General features: G+C 55.7%; 8 protein-coding genes across 8 annotated transcripts; 4 read left to right on the top strand and 4 right to left on the bottom strand.

Annotated features, from left to right (window-relative positions):
* Positions 1 to 2,296: 2,296 nt before the first annotated feature.
* Positions 2,297 to 5,980, top strand: BO66DRAFT_409972 (uncharacterized protein; the record flags this gene model as incomplete). The annotated part of the gene is made up of 4 exons (XM_025649210.1): positions 2,297 to 2,668; positions 2,831 to 4,820; positions 5,046 to 5,634; positions 5,815 to 5,980. 4 exons carry the CDS (start codon positions 2,297 to 2,299, stop codon positions 5,978 to 5,980), a joined length of 3,117 nt encoding a protein of 1,038 aa, XP_025505692.1.
* A 12-nt stretch (positions 5,981 to 5,992) lies between these two features.
* Positions 5,993 to 7,543, top strand: BO66DRAFT_41739 (Zn(II)2Cys6 transcription factor). The gene has a single exon (XM_025649674.1). The coding sequence runs from the start codon at positions 6,292 to 6,294 to the stop codon at positions 7,066 to 7,068; it is 777 nt and encodes a 258-aa protein (XP_025505691.1). The 5' UTR covers positions 5,993 to 6,291; the 3' UTR covers positions 7,069 to 7,543.
* Positions 7,544 to 7,607: 64 nt separating this feature from the next.
* BO66DRAFT_427486 (uncharacterized protein) lies at positions 7,608 to 8,543 on the bottom strand (the record flags this gene model as incomplete). Its single annotated transcript, XM_025650355.1, has 1 exon — positions 7,608 to 8,543. The coding sequence occupies one exon, from the start codon at positions 8,541 to 8,543 to the stop codon at positions 7,653 to 7,655; it is 891 nt and encodes a 296-aa protein (XP_025505690.1). The 3' UTR covers positions 7,608 to 7,652.
* A 917-nt stretch (positions 8,544 to 9,460) lies between these two features.
* On the top strand, positions 9,461 to 10,570 carry BO66DRAFT_318727 (putative aldo-keto reductase; the record flags this gene model as incomplete). Its single annotated transcript, XM_025643618.1, has 2 exons — positions 9,461 to 9,632; positions 9,717 to 10,570. The coding sequence occupies 2 exons, from the start codon at positions 9,461 to 9,463 to the stop codon at positions 10,568 to 10,570; spliced, it is 1,026 nt and encodes a 341-aa protein (XP_025505689.1).
* Positions 10,571 to 11,404: 834 nt separating this feature from the next.
* On the top strand, positions 11,405 to 12,134 carry BO66DRAFT_427484 (uncharacterized protein; the record flags this gene model as incomplete). Its single annotated transcript, XM_025650354.1, has 2 exons — positions 11,405 to 11,525; positions 11,600 to 12,134. The coding sequence occupies 2 exons, from the start codon at positions 11,405 to 11,407 to the stop codon at positions 11,800 to 11,802; spliced, it is 324 nt and encodes a 107-aa protein (XP_025505688.1). The 3' UTR covers positions 11,803 to 12,134.
* Positions 11,841 to 13,823, bottom strand: BO66DRAFT_447523 (uncharacterized protein). Its single transcript, XM_025651707.1, has one exon. It carries the CDS (start codon positions 13,540 to 13,542, stop codon positions 12,250 to 12,252), a length of 1,293 nt encoding a protein of 430 aa, XP_025505687.1. The 5' UTR covers positions 13,543 to 13,823; the 3' UTR covers positions 11,841 to 12,249.
* A 1,038-nt stretch (positions 13,824 to 14,861) lies between these two features.
* Positions 14,862 to 16,615, bottom strand: BO66DRAFT_41620 (alpha-L-arabinofuranosidase B). The gene has a single exon (XM_025649582.1). It carries the CDS (start codon positions 16,508 to 16,510, stop codon positions 15,005 to 15,007), a length of 1,506 nt encoding a protein of 501 aa, XP_025505686.1. The 5' UTR covers positions 16,511 to 16,615; the 3' UTR covers positions 14,862 to 15,004.
* BO66DRAFT_41619 (uncharacterized protein) lies at positions 16,616 to 17,246 on the bottom strand. Its single transcript, XM_025649580.1, has one exon. It carries the CDS (start codon positions 17,049 to 17,051, stop codon positions 16,722 to 16,724), a length of 330 nt encoding a protein of 109 aa, XP_025505685.1. The 5' UTR covers positions 17,052 to 17,246; the 3' UTR covers positions 16,616 to 16,721.
* Between the last annotated feature and the right edge of the window lie 950 nt (positions 17,247 to 18,196).

The following is an 18,196-nucleotide window of genomic DNA, read 5'->3' as shown; positions in this document are numbered from 1 at the left end:
GGCGCTATCGCCGTAATCGGCAGGCCGAGTCGATCTTGGCCCCAGTTCAATAGCCGTAAATGCGGGGGAATTGCACCGGTCTGGGGAATCACTGGCACTAAATTGGCTAACGCCACCCATTGGGTAAGGATCAGCGCTCACTCCAGGCTGCAGTTGGTCAGTTACTGCATTGGCAACGTCTCATCAGACTATCCATCCCTGTATTACGGCTATCGCTGTCGGAGTCTTGTACTGCCCCCTATCTGGGCCCCGCTCAGTTGACGAGGCAATGACCTCATGGCTCCAATCTCTTCGCCGATAGAGATTCAACGGGTGCCAGCAATGTTGATTCAATGAAATCCTCGCTATCTTTTCAAACTGAGGTGTCGTAGAGTGCTCCTGACAGCGTGCAGGGCAGATTGGGATTGGGTTACATCGGGGGTTCTAGGCCTTGGCCGGCCCGGTCGAGTTCATTCCGCCGCTCGGAATGTGTCCGAACTCATTGCATGCCTGGCTTTCCACTTTGTGCAGGTTTGGACGAGAGGACATCTGAAATAAGATAAAGAGGGTTATCTGCGTTATCTCCAAGCCCCTTGTCGCGCACCACTTCGTGTTTCGGTAACGCGCTTCGCAGTTTTCGACGGAGTCCTATAGTCAATTTGAGCTGAACTCCAGGTTTCGTCGACTTTCAGTGACTGGTTTCAAGTGCGGACGTGGTTCGCCCCACATAATCACCTTGCAAGCTTGCAAGAAACATCCATCTTGGGAGGGCTCTCGCCCATTCGCTGGCCGATGGTATAATCTCCCGAATTATGTTCCTTTCCCACTTTCACCCAACGACAACTTGTTCTGCGCGGGAAAAGGTATTCGAGCCAGCCGACCATTGCAGAAGAAAAAGACTCCTCGCTGCAGACATCCTGTTCCCTACTGACCTGCTGCACAATCTCTTGCACGTCGGCAGTATTGCGATAACCAATTGACTACAAATTTCCGAAGCCTGAGTTCGCATGCTGGGATTTGCCCGCCTGGCAGTTGCCATGATCTCTCTTGCCGGTAATCCCGTTGATTGAAACCCGACTATCGTGCATTTGCCCCTGGACTGTCGGCAAATGTAGTCTTTGATTTGTCCGTGATTGTTCGTCTGCATCGTAGTGGATCGAAAGAGGGCGATGCTCTGCATTGCGCTGCGAATCATGGAACGGTTGTTTGCATTGCCCCGATTTTGAAGAAGTCCGACGCACACGACAGCGTACGATTGGTGTGTAGACCTTTCGCATTGGTCTCGGGCAAAGCGACAACAGTTGCCGTGATCAAGCTCATTGATTGAGGTAAGGTGACAGTCTCTGTACCCATTCTCTCAGTCCTCGCAAAAAGCCGTTCTGAGTCTTGGCCTATCGTAAGTCGTTCATGTGACAGTTGGAAGGGTAAAGATCTATCAAATCCGGCTTCCTTGTGAGAAATGAATTAACAGAATCCGGGATGTAGTTTGTTGATGTTTACTTTATGTCAAGATTGTAGATTTGCCAGCAGGTGTTGTTCGGCTCTGGGCACTATATATTCTGACAGCGGAAAGAATGAAAGTAGTTTGAGTGGAAGAAAGTGGCTCTGACTAAGTATAGTATAGAGAATAAGTCAAATTCCTTGGATATCGGAAGAGAGGAAGGATCCTATCATCGATGAATCAAAAGATGTTGTGAGGTTGTAAGAACAATGAGAAGAGACTCCGCCCAGGCAAGACCAGTTCTGCCTCAGGCCACAAGGAGTTTAGGCTGCAAGGTGCTGGTTGCCTCAGGCGGCCAAGTTTCCCCTCACGGGCGCTTTCCTTCTCAACTCTTCCCACTCACTGTGAATTCGGATCACAAACAACCGCTTGAGCTGTTACCCCAACATGAATCCAGTCTTCCAAACGCTCCAGATATTCACAGCTTCTTGATTGAGTTGACTACTACAATTATCAAGTCGGAATGTGCCTATGATGCCTATGATGCCCGGGCAGCAAGATCTGAACAACAGCCTCGCGGGACTAGCTCGAGCGGGGGCCTCGGCGAGGCTGACAGCCTGGTGTTGTGATCTCCTCGAGCCGTCCTTCTCAACCGCATCTCAAGCTTCAGACCGTGACTAGTAGTATGTGTGTCTTCCTGCTGATTCCAGAATCTCTCTATGTCCTTCTGTCGACATGAGCGACGCCTCCGCATTCCCTCACAATCCCACCAAGAGACGGAAACTCAACACGGAGGATGGTCATTCACACAGTCATGATGATTACACGATTGGTTGGGTCTGCGCCCTTGCCCTTGAAGCTGCTGCTGCCAAAGCAATGCTTGACGAGATTCATCCGACCCTCGAAACCCACCCGAATGACAAAAATGCATACACCCTGGGAGCGATCAGTGGGCACAATGTGGTGATCGCCTGTCTCCCCGCTGGCACCTATGGCACTACCTCAGCCGCGACAGTTGCGAGCTCCATGGTCTTTACCTTTGGCTCCATGCAGCATCTCCTCATGGTGGGGATCGGCGGAGGGGTACCATCAGAATCCAACGATGTGAGGCTTGGTGATGTCGTCGTCAGCGTTCCGACCCCGGGATGTGAGGGCGTGATACAGTACGACTACGGGAAGACCATTCAGGAAGGACACTTTGAGAGAACAGGTACCCTGAGTAAACCCTCCACATCCCTCCTGGCCGCAGTCACAAAGCTCCGAGCCGACCACTATTGCAGCGGGAATCAGATTGCAGCGCTCGTCGCTCAGATGCTGGCCAACCGCCCATCGATGGTACAGCAATTCACGCGTCCCGAAGCTGAACCGGACAGACTGTTCCGTGCGAACTATGAACATGACCCATCCCAGCGCACATGCGTAAATTGTGATGCGAACGAATTGATCTTGCGCTCAGCACGCAAGGACACCCGGCCAGCTGTTCATTACGGCCTGATCGCTTCCGGAAACCAGGTGATCAAGCATGCAGGCACCCGTGACCGACTGGCTGCGAAGTTGGATATATTGTGCTTTGAGATGGAAGCCGCCGGCCTGATGGATAACTTCCCGTGCCTAGTGATTCGAGGGATTTCAGACTATGCCGATTCGCATAAGAACAAGCAATGGCAGGGATACGCAGCCGCCACGGCTGCTGCTTATGCTAAAGAGCTGTTGGCGGTTATCAACGCCACAGGGCCCAGAATAGCTCGAGAATCAACAACAAAGACAACATCCGGCGGTGTCGACCATCGCAGGTGTGTGATAGACGCATTGCGGTTTGAACAAATAGAGAGTCGACAGGCAACAATCAAAGCTGCCCATGCTAAGACATGCCGATGGCTCTTGGAGAAACAAGAATATCTGGATTGGCTTGACACAGACAAGGTCGTTGATCATCATGGCTTTCTCTGGATCAAAGGCAAAGCAGGAAGCGGCAAGTCAACCATAATGAAATTTGCGTACCAACACGCCCAGGCGGCCAGGGATGACAATATTGTGATTGTTTCATTCTTCTTCAATGCGCGTGGTGAGCAACTTGAAAGAACGACCGAAGGCATGTATCGGTCCTTGCTCTTGCAGCTGATGGAGGCTGTGCCTAATCTTCAAGTATTATTGGATCGAGTTCCTTTGCCACCTAATCACAACAGCCAGAATTCTTCCATCCTGGAAATCGAGAGGCTTCAAGAGATCTTCCGCTGTGCCGTGACCTCCCTCGATGGAAAGCATCTGATTTGTTTTATCGATGCGCTTGATGAGTGCGACGTGGAGCAGGTGCGAGCCATGGTAGAGTTCCTCGAATCCTTAGGACAATACGCGACGTTATCGCAGATCAAACTTCATGTTTGCTTTTCCAGTCGTCAGTACCCGTTCATCACGGTGGAGAATGGAATCGAATTGATTCTCCATGACCAAAAAGGCCATGGGGAGGACATCGCTCGATACTTGCGCAGCGAATTGAAGATCGGACGAAGTAAACAGGCTGATCTCATTCGAACTGAGATATCAGGCAAAGCATCTGGCATCTTCCTCTGGACTGTTCTTGTTGTTCAGATCCTTAATCGCGAATATGAGAGGGGTCGTCTGCATGCGCTGCGCAAGAGGCTTTCCGAGATACCAAATGAGCTGGGCGAACTTTTCAAGGACATCTTGACTCGCGACAATGCTAATTTGGATCAGCTCTTGCTATGCATCCAGTGGGTCTTATTCAGCAAGCGACCGCTGAGAAGAGAGGAGCTCTACTTTGCCATTCTTTCCGGCCAGCCGGACGATCTCTCGGATGCCTGGGACCCCGATGACATTACCCTGGACGACATGGAGCGGTTCATCTTAGCGACGTCGAAAGGCCTGACCGAGACAACCAAGTCACGACATGCGACCGTGCAATTTATACATGAATCCGTCCGTGAGTTTCTCTTGAGAGGGAATGGCATCAGAGAGCTTTGGCCTGGCAAGCATGACCGCCTCGATGCATTGAGCCACGATCGCCTCAAAATGTGTTGTCAAAATTATTTGACGACCGACATCCGAGGCTCACTGGGTGTTCCTGACGAGCTTCCCATTGCGTCATCCGAGAGTGCTCGCGACATACGATCTGCAGTGATTTCCCGCTATCCGTTCTTCCAATATGCAGTATCCAATGTCCTGTACCACGCCGATGCTGCACAAAATGGTGGTGTGGACCAGAGCGAGTTCATTGATCGCTTCCCTCTCACTGAGTGGATTCATCACAGCAATATGATCGAGCAGGCCCAAATCCGACGCTACACATCGTCTGCAAGCCTCTTGTATATCCTTGCAGAGCACGACCTCCCTAATCTCATAGGCATAGTATTGGTGGATACACCAGATCTGCAGATAGCGGGTGAGAGGTACCATTACCCCATTCTGGCTGCTCTGGCAAAAGGGAACGAGGCCGCAGTAAAAGCAATCTTGGCACCAAGCCAGTCCCTTCGAGGCAGCGAGGAAACTCATAAGATGCGGAGCACGGAATTACCATGGCTGCTTCAGCACGGAAAGACAATCAAAATGCGGAAACTCCAATCATTGATCACCTTCACGGTTGTCAATCGGATATGCTCCCTGGGAGTTCTTTTGCTGGCAACCGGGCGTCTGCCAAGTGATTCCAAAAGTCAACACTTGCTACTATGCCAGGCTACTGATGAGGACAGGCCAACAGTAGTTGACTTTCTGCTCCGGGTTCTCAAAGTTCACCCAGACGGCTGCGGGAGCGGACCTCAAGGGACACCGCTCCGTCTAGCAATCGAACTTGGACGAGAGCATATATTCTCTAGGCTCCTTGCAGATTGTCGTGTCAATCTCGATCGCATGTATGATGAGGATGGGCTAACTCCATTGGCCTGTGCGTGCACTGAAGGTCGGCTTGCTTTCGTCCGGGATCTGTTGGCATCTGAGCGAATCCAATGTGATCGGGGTGCTTGGACTGGCCGAACACCACTATCTTTTGCGGCGGACAAGGGCCATCTCGAGATCGTCCGGTTGCTACTCAAGACCGGCAAGGTCCGAATCGACAACGCAGATAAAGAAGGCTGGACACCCTTGTTGTATGCATGCTTACATGGCCACAGCCAGATAGCTTGCGAGTTGTTGAGCACAGGACAGGCGAATCCGAACCATACGGGCTTGGACCTATCAAGCCCCTTGATCCTAGCTGCCAAGTATGGACACGCAGAGATAGCCTTCCACTTGCTGGCTATGCAGAATATTCGCCCGAACATTCCATACTACGATCATCGCACCCCATTGCACATTGCCGCAGAGAGAGGTCACCGCGAGGTTGTCGAGCAGTTGCTGGCTCATCCACAAGTGAATCCTGATGCTGAAGATGGGTTAGGTAGAAGGCCGATTGGGATTGCAGTGAAGAACGGCCGTGCGGATATTGCGCGCCTACTCTTGGCTACTGGACGCGTCGACGTCAACGTTATATCGCAAAAGTCTCTGGAATCGATCATTGAAGACGACAGCCGGGATTTCAATGCAGGGGCACTTAGAGACGCCGGCTGATGGATCCCGGTGTTCGTTTTGTCGAAGTCGGCAATTGTCCTTGTGGCAACGCTTCGTGGGCACTAGAAGTTGTCTTTTAGTTCACGATTGTCAGCTTGAGTGCGATAAACTTATGGTCTTCAAATCCGTAACAACCTTGTGTCTAGACCCAATCTCGCGTCAGACCACTGGACAGGAGCAAGTTCTCACGTGAATTCAATCTATCCATGCATTGCCCCGCCATTAAATAAGCAGCACAGAACAAACATTCATCCAGGGTCGGAGTCTGCAGTCGACCCCACTGTTCCTTGGCTTCATAACCCCGAGGTACCATGCCACCTCCCCGTCTCAAGCGCACCCGGACGGGATGCCTGACCTGTCTCCGGCGGCGAGTCAAATGTGGTGAAGAAAAGCTTATGTGTCACAGATGTCAGACTGCCAACCTCGTCTGTGCCGGCTACCAGCAGAGCCGGCATGTCGTGCCTGTCGTTTTCACGGGAGAAGCGGATACAGACGCACCCTCCTCTGCCCCGCTTGTAACCTCGTCTTCAGCGTCCCAGTTGGTTTTAGCCCAGTACGTGCCAGATGTGGTGCGATCGCCTGAAGACCCACATCAACGCACTGCTTTACTAGCAATCTACCACCAATACGTGACTAGCACCGTCCACCGGTTCTTCGCAGGCAGCGGCCGTGTATTTTGGCGCGACACAGTCGCACAGATGGCGTGGGCGGACGATCCGGTCTGCCATGCGATTCTGTGTCTCGGGGCCCTGCACCGGGCCGCGCTACTCCCGGCGGGCCATGCGCAGAAGGGCCAAATGAGAGCGAAGGGTGTGAATGCCTACACCAGTGGCTTGGAACTTGCGCGGGGCCACTGCAGCACTGGGATCCGGCAGGTCGGGGTTAGTTCGGTTGGGGTTATAATGGTCTTTGCGTTGGTGAAGGTAGTATACCCAGCTCTGCCATCCCATCCACGAAGAGTTTGTCTGACTATGTGGATAAAAGTAGGTATTCTTGAAACACCTGTCCGGTGCTGGACGCCACCTCGGCGGGGCACAGAGACTGTTCTGCGAGCTTGTCGGGTCGGCAAACCCTACGGAGGATCTTAGATGTATCGAGGACCCGCTCACGCGTCTGCAATTCTCCATCCAGAATCTGACGTCTGGGACCGGAGGTGAGGCTGTTCCGGAGCAAACAGCTGTAGCCCCCTTTCCTCACTATCCAAGCCTCTCATACATCAACGATGAAGATCTCCTCTTCTCAGACCACAGTCATCTCCTCCAGGTTGTAGCCTCTTACCGGGACGACAGCCAGCTCGTGTGGCTACCAATCGAGCACACAACCACCTCCGTAAACAGAGAACCACTCAATTTAGTCTATAGGGGTATGGGATAGTTTGGATTGCTTAGTTTTGGTTGGGTTGGTGTGGGGTTCTTTTTGGGGGTACTGAGAGGATGGGATTTACTGTGCATGGTATGGAGATTGAATAAGTATGAATTAGCCTCGCAAAGAGGATGAAATTAATTGCTGGTTGGTTTAGTTATACCTGATAGGGAATGGGGGAGCCCTTACCTTGCGCTTTGTGAATAGTAGGTACTGTACTTGGTGCACGATACCGAAGGCTTATTCGGAGAGGCCAAGGGCAGGTGCGTAGCGTAACCCATCGTTATGGGATTAGGTCAGATCCACTAACTTACCTCTCCCCCTGTTCCTCCTTCTGCTGCTGCTGCCGTGACGACCGCTCCAGCGCCTGCTCCCACTGCTGCTGAGCCAGCGCGAACTGTCGAAACTCCTGCATCGGCTGCCCCTGCTGCATCTGCTGTGGCTGTGGCTGTGGCTGCTGTTGCTGCGGCTGCTCCTGCCGAACCAGCCGGAACCTGTGAAGCCCCTGCATCTGCTGTAGCTGTTGTTTCTTTGACAGCTGTTTCTTTGACTGCTTTTCCTGCGGCTGCTGTTGCTGTACCTGCTGTTGCTGTACCTGCAGCTGTCGCTGTGGCTGTGGCTCCTCCAGCAGCAGCCGTGAACCCCGCTCCCCATGCCGCTGTTCGAGCACCATCGATCCGGCAAACTGGTCCTTCCGCAGCAGCAGCTGGTCACGCACGCCGACGATCCGGTCGTCCAGCGCCCGGTTCCGCTGCTGCAAGCCGGGCCCCGTCGTGGCCTCGACCGCGGGATGCAGCGTGCTCTTGACGTTGACCCACCGCACGAAGCGGCTGCAGTACTCCAGCCCCTGCATCCTGGTGCAGACGAAGTAGTAGTACGTGTCGTCGGGGCGGCACCAGAAGCGCGCGAGGTACTGGTCCGGCTCCAGCACGAGCGGCCGGTAGCCGTCCAGCACCCGCATGGCCTCCACGTCCTTCTGCTCCAGCAGCTGCAGCAGGTGGTGTCCGTCCCAGCTGAGGCTGGCCTCCGGGTGCGGGCGCACGAAGTGGTTGGTCAGCGTCGCGTCGAAGTGCGCCGGCGGATCGTCGGGCCCGTACACGCAGCGGCCTGGCAGGCCTCCGTAGGGAAGGCTGCCGATGTCTGTGACGCGTGGGAGGAAGGGGCGTGGCTGGTTGGGGACACGGGACTGGGACTGGGACATGTTGGTGATCTGAACACACAAAATCAGTCGGTCTGAATCTGGGTTATTGGGATACCTTGGGTGTTAGTCGATTGACTAATGCTGTTTGGTGGGGTTGGTATGGGGATCGGGTATTGCTTTGCTCGGCTGTGTGGACATTTATAACTATTGCGAGGGGCCTATGATCGGGGGGTTGATGAGGCTTTTGTCGAGTGTTCATGATGATCGTCGGCTATCTTCTTTGTAAATGCAATTGTAGACAATAGTCAAAGGGCCGCGGTCGTACACAGATGGTGTTTATCTTTTATCGCGTACCGCTAGACAGGCATTTACCACTGAGAGTTGGAGGTTTACTTTTAGTACACAACGCCAGCCGAGTCTACCTACTAGCATAGATATCTAGCAAGCATTGCCTGTTGTAAGTCTTGACGGCGGCCCTGGGGCCCTAGAAAATAAACTGCTTGCCCCCGCCCACTAGTTCCGCAGATAGCCTGGCGTAGTCAGACTCCAAGCATCATCCACCTCAAGTCTCCTTATCGGCTTCTTACTCGCCCAAGACAGTCCCTCTATGTCCTTGTTTAGTGCATAATCAATGCATTAAGCGGGAAAGGCATGACTCGACGTTCTCAGGTTGAACCCCCGCAACACCGATTAACTCCGACCACCACCACCTCACCTCGTAGACCGCGCATAAACCCATATGCCGGGTGCATAAACCTCACAAGCTCCCAATCAGAGATTCCAGATAGGGGTACTAGACCCACCTCGACCTCTTCCCGCAACGGCCAGTCGATGATGACAGCGGCAAATCCGTAAAATCCGGTATATCCGGCCGAAGTATGCTTGCTCGTCTTGAAGAACGGTATAAGTGATCTAGCACCCTTCATCCCAACGAGATGGCAGAACGCCCGCTCAACCCCACCAAAACGAATAGCAACATGCCAGCGCACCTCGAAACCCGGCCCCTGGGCAAAGACGGCCCCTCCGTGCCCCGCCTGGGTCTCGGCACGATGGGCCTGAGTGCCTTCTACGGGCCCCCCAAGCCGGACGCCGAGCGCCTCGCCCTCCTCGACAAAGCGTACGAACTAGGCGAGACCTTCTGGGACTCCGGTACTTGCACTGCACCCCCTCCCTCACAGCCGCCCCAAGTGGCCCTCCCCACCACCCCCGCATACTAACACGAAACCACAACAGCGGCCCTCTACGGCGACAGCGAAACCCTGCTGGGCACCTGGCTGCGCGCCAACCCGAGCAAACGCGCGCACGTCTTCCTGGCCACGAAATTCGGGGCCGAGTTCGTGGACGGCGCGATGATCATCGACAGCTCGCGCGGCCGGTGCCTCTCCTCGTGCGAGCGCAGCCTGCACCGCCTGGGCGTCGCGACCATCGACCTGCTGTACGCGCACCGGCTCGACCCCGCCGTGCCCGTCGAGGAGACCGTCCGCGCTATGGCCGAGCTGCGATCCGCCGGCAAAATCAAATACCTCGGGCTGAGCGAGGTCAGCGCCGCGACGCTGCGGCGCGCCCACCGCGTGCACCCCATCGCCGCCGTCCAGGTCGAGTACTCGCCCTTCGCGCTGGAGATCGAGTCCCCGCAGACCGATCTCCTCCGCACGGCGCGCGAGCTGGGCGTCGCCGTCGTGGCGTACTCGCCGCTCTCGCGCGGGATCCTGACGGGCCGGGTGCGGTCGCGGGCGGATCTCCCCGCCGGGGATATCCGGTTGTTCATGCCGCGGTATAGTGAGGAGAACTTTGGGCGGAATCTCGCGTTGGTGGAGCGCTTGAGGGGCTTTGCGGACGAAAAGGGGTGTACGGTGGGGCAGCTGGTGTTGGCGTGGTTGTTGGCGCAGGGGGAGGATATCTTCCCGATACCGGGGACCACGCGCCCCGAGGCTTTGGTGGAGAATGTGGGCGCGTTGGGGGTGCGGTTGGAGGTGGAGGAGGTCGCCAGGATTAGGGCGGTGGTGGATGAGGTTGAGGTGCTCGGGGGCAGGTATGGGGTGGAGGCGTTGAGGTCGTGTTTTGTCGATACGGTGCCGTTGGCGTAAGCTTCTGGTCCTGGTAGCAGATTGTATCTTATCGATAGTATTGGTTTGGAGTAAACTGTGACGGTGGCTAGTCAACAATGGCACGGGGTCTGTCGCTGTAAGCGCTGAGAAAACGGTAGGTGTATCATGTGGAGAGTGTGATGTAGCGGCGTGAGTCCAGCCCTGACCCTAAGCAGGCACTCACTCCTTACCTGGCAACCCTCACGCCCACTCACCCCTCTCCGACCCGGAGGGTCATTGCAGTATTTCTTCCAGAAAATGGATTCAGCATTTCCATTCTGAACAATAACGCATCGTAGTAAGAGAAACAGAGTCCAAACCGAGTGAAGAACGCACAGGCCAGACTCCGTACTCCGTAGGATCACCCGATATCCCCTCCCGAACCCCCTCCCGGCAAGCACCCAAGGCAGTGAGCACAGTGAGCACAACAAGATCAGCGCACCCGGAAAAAGGATTTCGACGGTGAGTGAGTGAGTGAGTGAGATGATGGGTGCATCCGATTCTTCATCATCGGCTCCACTCTGCATCACCTCCGCCAATAACGTTGCCCTTCCCTAGTTACCAAATACCCCAGAAAGCGGGATCGACGGGGGCGGGCGGGGCTGGCATCGTATGACGGATCGACTACCCCCGATCAGGCCACAAATACGTGGGTGTGATGCATTCACTGGCAGTCCTCTGCTTTATAAATACACCAACTGGTACCTACAACCATAAACCAACAATCCATTATCCAAGCACAATTCACTCCACTATTATACAACTACATTCCTCTACTCAACTACCACCATCACAACTCTTCCAATCACCCAATAAATCACCCACGAAACCAAAATGATGAACCTCTCCCCCCCACACCCCCGCCCTTTCTTCAAGAGCCACCCCCACATCAACCCGGCCTCCCTCAAGAAACCCAGCCGCTGGTATCTGCCCCTGATGGCGGCCATCGCTCTCGGTACGTTTACGCTCTTCCCCCCTTTTATCTTACCCCGTCACTCTCCCTCCAAACCAGACCTAACAGACCCCAAGGCTTCGGCGCCTACAACCACTACACCGCCACCGCCACCTCTACGGCGACCTCTACCTCGCAGAAATCCCTCCAGAACCAACACCTCTACCAACAGCAAGAAGAAGAGCGCCTCCGCAAGAACCGCGCCCTGATGGACGCCTACGGCGACAAGGAGACCCTCCAGGACATCGAGCGCGCGCTGGTCGTGTATGATCTCCAGTGATTATGCCCCGCAGATGGGGGGGGATGCGTGCTGTGCGGGTCGGCCCTAACCCGGGCATGGGAGTGGGGTTGAGGCCCCTTTGCATGGGATCATGATTATGGATGGCGTTTTGGGATTTTGATTTTGTTGGTTGGATTAGCGGGTTTGATGTTTGGGCAAGGGATTGGGATGAATGCACTGGTTGAATCGAAGGATGGATGCAGCTGGTCTGTTTCTGGTTCTGGTTCTGGTTCTGGTGCTTTGCCGGATGGCTACATACTATACAGGTGTTGGGTTGAGGAAGCCTGCCCTGCGAGTGTTGAGCATGGAATTAAGGGTTCTTTCTATTATACTCGTGCTGTACTCGTGCTGGAAATAAACATAGAATCTTAAGAATGGGTATAGTATATTATACATCTTATGTCCAACAAAGCAAAAACAAATTACGATCCGCCACAACACCCTCGACTAAACAGCCCACCCCACCACCACCACCCCAACAACAAGCACCACCCCCCAAGCACTGCTGCTCATAATAGTAGCAACCCTCCCCGCCCCCGAAACCGCAGTCCCCTTCGCCCCCGCCTCCTCCGCCGTCGCGTTAGCATACACATCCCCACCCCCTCCCCCCATCCCACCCCCCAATGCAGCATGCAAATCAAACTCCCTCGGCGCCACCCCAACCGATCCATCCCTCCGAATCGAACTAAAGTACAAATCCCCCACTTCCGTGACATACACATACGCCGCCTGGAAGAACGGCCGCCCCAGGATGATCTCCCCCCCACGACTCCCCACCACACACCGCGACCCCGCAGGGACCAGGTCCGCCCACACGGGGATCTCGAAGAGCGGGTACGTCGCGCTGTCTGGGTTGAAGACCACCGTGAAGTTGCGGTCGCAGAAGCTCGCGTCGGGGACGGTCAGGGTCTCGGCGGTGAAGTTGAGGGTGGCGGGGAGGGGTGTGGTGGTGGTTATTGGGGGGGATGTGGTGTCGAAGGGGTAGGTGGTGGTGTTGCCCGTTAAATTGGGCGTGGGGTAGAGTCTCAGCTGGACGCCGCTGGCGAGGAGCAGCGTGCCGGTTTGGGTGAAGCTGCCATTCCCCGCGCTGGTTTCCGGGGTGGTCTGCCAGTGCGATTCGTTCCAGATGCGGTTCGCGTCGTAGTTGCCGCCGAAGATCAGGGCCCCGGGCCAGTGGGACCCGAAGCCGAGGTTCATCCCTACGGGAAGGGCGGTCAGGTTTGTGGTGCTGATGTTCGTCGGGTTCTCGGCTGTTGCGATGACGGTGCTGAGGATGGTGAGGCTTGTGTCGGCGCCCAGGAGGAGGGCGTTTGCTTCCGGGTTCAGAGGGATTTCGAGGGTCGAGGTCGTGGACTCGTCGCCGGAGGGCGTGCCGATCGGGGAGACGGTAGCCGTGGGTAGGGCGCTGGTTTCCTGCGAGGGGCTTCGGGTTTTGTGGACGCTGGGTGCTGGTGCTGTGCCGAAGGTAATGGGGAGCAGCGCGGCGGCCTCGCTGTGCATGTGCACGTTCGCGCCCCACGCGGCGGTCGCGGCGCTGGCGGGCCCCGTTAGAGGGATGTACCAGGCGTTGTCGCCAGCGTCGGAGACGGTCGTGATGGGCAGCCCTGATGCGTCGATCATGGAGACGGTCTCGACGGAGGCGGCGGCCGTCACGGGCGTGGTGTCTACGGCGAGCTGCGCGGAGGCGAGGAGCCCCACGCTCGCGAGGGTGAAAAGAGTGTGTGCAAGCTTGCTTGCCATTGTGATTATCTGTGGGTAGTTGTGGTAACGACAGACTGCGGGCAAAGAATGACTGGCTCCCGCGAGGAAATGAGTGACTCGCGAGAACGGGTTTCAACGAATGTCAATGTAGTGAGTGAATGAAAGACTGACATCCCACACAGGCATGAAGGCACGCAGCTGGCAGAGTTGTCAAGAAGAAAGAAAAAGAGAAGAACTCTCATTCCGAAGAAGTTCCCCTGAGCTGACTTCGGTTCCTGCGTTGCATGGGGCCGAAAGGCAGGGCACGCGGCAGCCGGCTCGCTGTTCCTGCGTAAGTTCACGCAACAGGATCCTCGCTGCCAGACACAGCATTTGACGGACCACACATATTGAGGCGCAAGGTCGCTGGGGTTCGGCGCTGCGCCAGGGGGCAAATCGGGACGGCTTCTGGTGTTGCACTGTTGGGGGCGGCCCCAAAGCTAGCATCCTGGCGAGATGAGGCGGGATCCTGAAATCAGATTCGACACTCAGCCTTCGCGGGCAACCTGGTGGATCTTAGAGCATAGATCGCTTGTTGTTAGTCATGGAATTCGGTGGCTATCATGGTCGTGATGGCGTGCCATGTGTTCCCTCAACTGTTGTCTGTCGCGATCTCGCGATGATGCTTATCAGGATGTTACATGCTTTCAGATGGCGTGAAGCCTCCGGCACTTGAAAGGTCCCTAAGAGAACATGCTCCTCAGATCGAGACAATTGAACCGTTGGATGGTAGATTCGAATCCAGATACATTCCGACAATGAGTGATGTTGACAACGCAGGGAGATGGTGGAGATGGACACGCAGGCGGTCAGCCGATCATCATCCTGCCGGCAGAAGGCAGCCATAAAAGCGGTCAACACATTCCTCTCTCTGCTTCGTCCACACATCTCACTTCCTCCATCTTGGACCATTCATCCAAAGACCTGGTCAGTCTAGCAACTAAGCTAAGCACCATCAGTTTGCGGTACGGAGTGTGTCTCTCCGGCACTATGTCGACAACTGTCTTTGGGATGAAAACTTGGCACGGAAGCCATGCACAATGACGTCATAACCCCTGGCCATCTTCAATCCCTGAACACGGTGACTTTGCAGTTGGGATGCTCTAGCCACCTGCCTATATCCAGGGCAAGCTGTGATATGTCTCTATCCAGCCTTTCCTTCATTTCGGTACCGAATGTGCGTATGTTGAGAGTTCAATGGTCGCGACAAGGTTTACTATATAGTCCATGCACTGAATGAAACACTACACCAACCGGCCTGGGACAGTCAGTCGGATACTACGAGGATCTAAGTCAAAAAACTCAAAAGAAAGTGAGTGAAGTCCAAGGTATCCTGAATTTGTACTCGTAATGAAGATAACAACATATTTACAAGGCCCACCTCGAAAGGTCTTCCACATGCGCATCAAGCATCCACATCAACCCCCTCCCGTCCAGTCATCCCAGATGCCTCGGCCTCAATCTACGCGGACGCAAAGCCCGAGCTGATCGACCAGGTCACATCCGCATTGAACGAAGTCTTGGAGTCGAAGGTGTGCACGCCGCCGTTGCTGGCGATGTAGCCCACGTTGCTGTAGTGGCGGAACCAGCGGGTGGGGTAGTTCCAGGAGCGGATGGAGGTGCCGGAGCCGCTGAGGCCGGACTCCGGGCAGAAGGTGGCGTCCTCGTTGAACTGCTTGGTGCCGTCGCTGGCGGCGAGCAGCAGCTCGAAGTTGTAGTGGCGGATGTAGCTGCCGGGGGTGTCGACGGACTCGAAGGAGAAGCAGCCGGAGTTGGCCAGCCCCGCGACGACGGTCCAGCTGGCCTGCTTCTGCAGGGTGGAGGAGCTGGACGAGGAGACGACCGAGGTGATGACGTTGGTGGTGTTGTGGGCGAGGTAGCGGGTCGTGTACCCCGCGGTCGTGACGCGCAGCGAGATTGAGGAGCCCGCCGTCAGCGCCGACCCGCTGGTCAGCGAGGTCGTCGCGTACTTGGCCGCCACGATGTTGGCCTGCACCGAGTTCTCCGTCGCGTCCGACGGGTAGCCCGAGGTCATCACCCCCTCGTAGAAGGTGCCCTGCGCGCCGTTGCTGTTGTCGCCGCCGATCCCCAGGATGATCGCCCCCTCCTTGCTCATCGGGTTGTAGCCGCTCACCGTGGGCCGCGCGCCGCTGTAGTAGCTCGTCAGCGAGCCCGAGGCCGCGTTGCCACCGCGGATCGCCCACTGGTTGGGCTCGCCCTTGACCGCCGCCGTCACGAACCGGTAGGAGATCGACGGGTCCGCCGAGTTCAGGCCCTCCGCCTGCCCGGAGAACAGGTTGTTCTCGAGATCCGCCATCACCCACGGGCCACTGCCCGAGCCATAGCCCCAGGTCTTGCTGGTACCGTAGTAGATGGCCTCCATGTGGCCGTTGCCCGTGTCGGTGCTGCTGACCTCGGCGTTGCCGTAGTCGAAGCAGCAGGCGTCGTTGTAGTGCGTGCCGTCCAGGACCGCGTACATGCCCTCGGGCTCATCGCCGGTGGCAGTGCCGTTGGCATCGTTGTTGCGGTAGCCGGTGCCGGGCGAGACGAAGACACCGTACGCCTTCTGTCCGTTCAACGTGACGGGGGCGCCGATCGCGCTGGCCAGGTTGTCGTAGCCGTTGGACTCGGGCCCATCGAAGCCGCCCGGAGGAGCCTGGGTGAGGTCGTTTCCACTACCGGACTGGTCGTAGATGATCGAGATCAGGCAGGTCGTGCCAGAGCAGAAGGTGTCCTGGGCGGCAGCATTCGCAACCCCACCCGCGGTGAGCGGCTTGATGTCGGTGGTGGCACTGTCCGAGCCACGGATGACCTGGTAAAGGGGACCGGAATAGGCACTGTACAAGGCACGAGTGGTGCTGTGCGCAGCGATACAGGGCGCCCCACCGGAGGCATAGATGTCGCAGGGTCCGGCGCTGACCAGGGTGCCCGTGGCCGCCAGCCCGAGGAGGGTTCGTCGTGAAGGCATCTTGAAGGACTGTATGTGGAGAGACTGTGAGAGATGCTTGAGCGGCCCCTGAAAGGAACCCAGGAACAGGAAAGGATTTTATACCACACCCGTCCCTTGCAGATTCCCGGCCATCAGCATCCCAATGCGTCACGGTGGCAGGAACACTCAAATTCAGCCATTTGGACGGAACATTTTGTTCCACCTCTGATGCGCAGATGTTTGGAGCGGATCATGCGACGCTGCAGAATGACACCTCCATCCCGACGAAGTCATTGGAGGCGAGTCGCAGGTACCCCGCATGGTGGCAGGCAGCATCGTGAAGATATCGCGGACTAGGGCTAACCGAGGCCCCTGTGCCGCCGGGGTTTTTCCCATTTTTCTTCAGCCGGCGACAATTGCCCGACACAAACCGGTTGTTTAGCGCCGGGCTGAGGCTGCTATGCCGGATTGGGGTGCGGGGCCCCGGACTGGGACCTGAACTAGACGGCATTTCCCTTCTGCATGTGCGGTACGAAGGATGATGAAGAATTGGCTTTGCGAGACCAAGCATGCTAAGCATGATGAGAGAATGGGACGAAAGGGGGGCATCCCGCCGGGGCCCGCCTTCCCCCAGCTGAAGAAAGGTTGAGATGGTGGAACATGATGTACCAGATGCTGAAACTTGGGATGTCTCCTTGTCGGATCAACGAGGAAGTCTGCAATCGCAGACGAGTGCAGGCAGAATGGTGGAAGGATGCAAGAAACGGTGTCTCGGTGGTGGTGGGAGGGGGAGGGAAAAAGAGGAAACCCTGGTGCCTCAGGTCTCCAGATGTCAACATAGTACTGACGTCATAAGCAGTTAGTGCTGAAAGAGTGCGTAAACAATGTCCTGGTCTACAATTATACTTAATGCCATCCTTAATCTACTTCTACTCACCGCAGAGATTTGACTGAGCTACGTACTTTAAGCTTCAGTTTGCCTGTCTCTGACCGAGATAGCTATCGAATACTAAAAGAATAAACAACGTCCTTGTCTACGATGGTACTCAATGGTCTTGTTCTTCTCCTTTGTTCACAGCACAGGTCCATGTTTATGTCTGAGATAGCGGAGAAGAGTCCAAGACCTCGCCCTCCTAAAGTTTGACTTGGCTTCATACTGTGACCTTTCCGAGGGGCTAGGACATGTAGAACTCCGGTTGCCATAATACCCTCACCGCTAGTCGGAGTTTCCAAATCCCGAAATATGCACCAGGAGACTTCGAACGATCGTGTGGAGTAATCACTCCTTGAATCCAGCAAATGGGACCAAGTCAACACTAAGCGAAAAGCCTTCATGAGTTAGATCACACTAACAGTAGCATGGTCCAAGCGAAACATACTAGCTAAGCTAGTGCCTGGGCATGCGTTGCTTCCATCCACTAAGCTGATTCCAGCATGCAGCGCAAATGGTCAACATGGGATCGGCGTAGCAGCTGGAAGTCGATCACGAGTATATAAGAATAACCCCTTTCCATGTTCCAAGAGCCCGTCACTGCAGGCCTAGTGACCTTTCATTTCAGGTGACCAAGATATACTAATTACCATTCCGCATTGCCAGTTTCCTCTGCCGAATAATGCGCTACACTTTTCTGCTCACTGGCACTGCACTCCTCTGCCTCCTTACCAATGCCCAGGATGACGCTTCAGGCACCCCGGCTGGCGATATCGGCGATCTAGTGTGTGCGA

Source organism: Aspergillus aculeatinus (assembly GCF_003184765.1).
Source record: "Aspergillus aculeatinus CBS 121060 unplaced genomic scaffold BO66scaffold_14, whole genome shotgun sequence".
Classification (NCBI taxonomy): Eukaryota; Fungi; Ascomycota; class Eurotiomycetes; order Eurotiales; family Aspergillaceae; genus Aspergillus; species Aspergillus aculeatinus.
This window is presented reverse-complemented; position numbering and strand designations above follow the sequence as displayed.

Bases quoted from the DNA above. Each gene is read 5' to 3' on its own strand.
- BO66DRAFT_41739 (XM_025649674.1), top strand. From the start codon at position 6,292: ATGCCACCTCCCCGTCTCAAGCGCACCCGGACGGGATGCCTGACCTGT.
- BO66DRAFT_41620 (XM_025649582.1), bottom strand. From the start codon at position 16,510: ATGCCTTCACGACGAACCCTCCTCGGGCTGGCGGCCACGGGCACCCTG.
- BO66DRAFT_447523 (XM_025651707.1), bottom strand. From the start codon at position 13,542: ATGGCAAGCAAGCTTGCACACACTCTTTTCACCCTCGCGAGCGTGGGG.
- BO66DRAFT_41619 (XM_025649580.1), bottom strand. From the start codon at position 17,051: ATGCTTAGCATGCTTGGTCTCGCAAAGCCAATTCTTCATCATCCTTCG.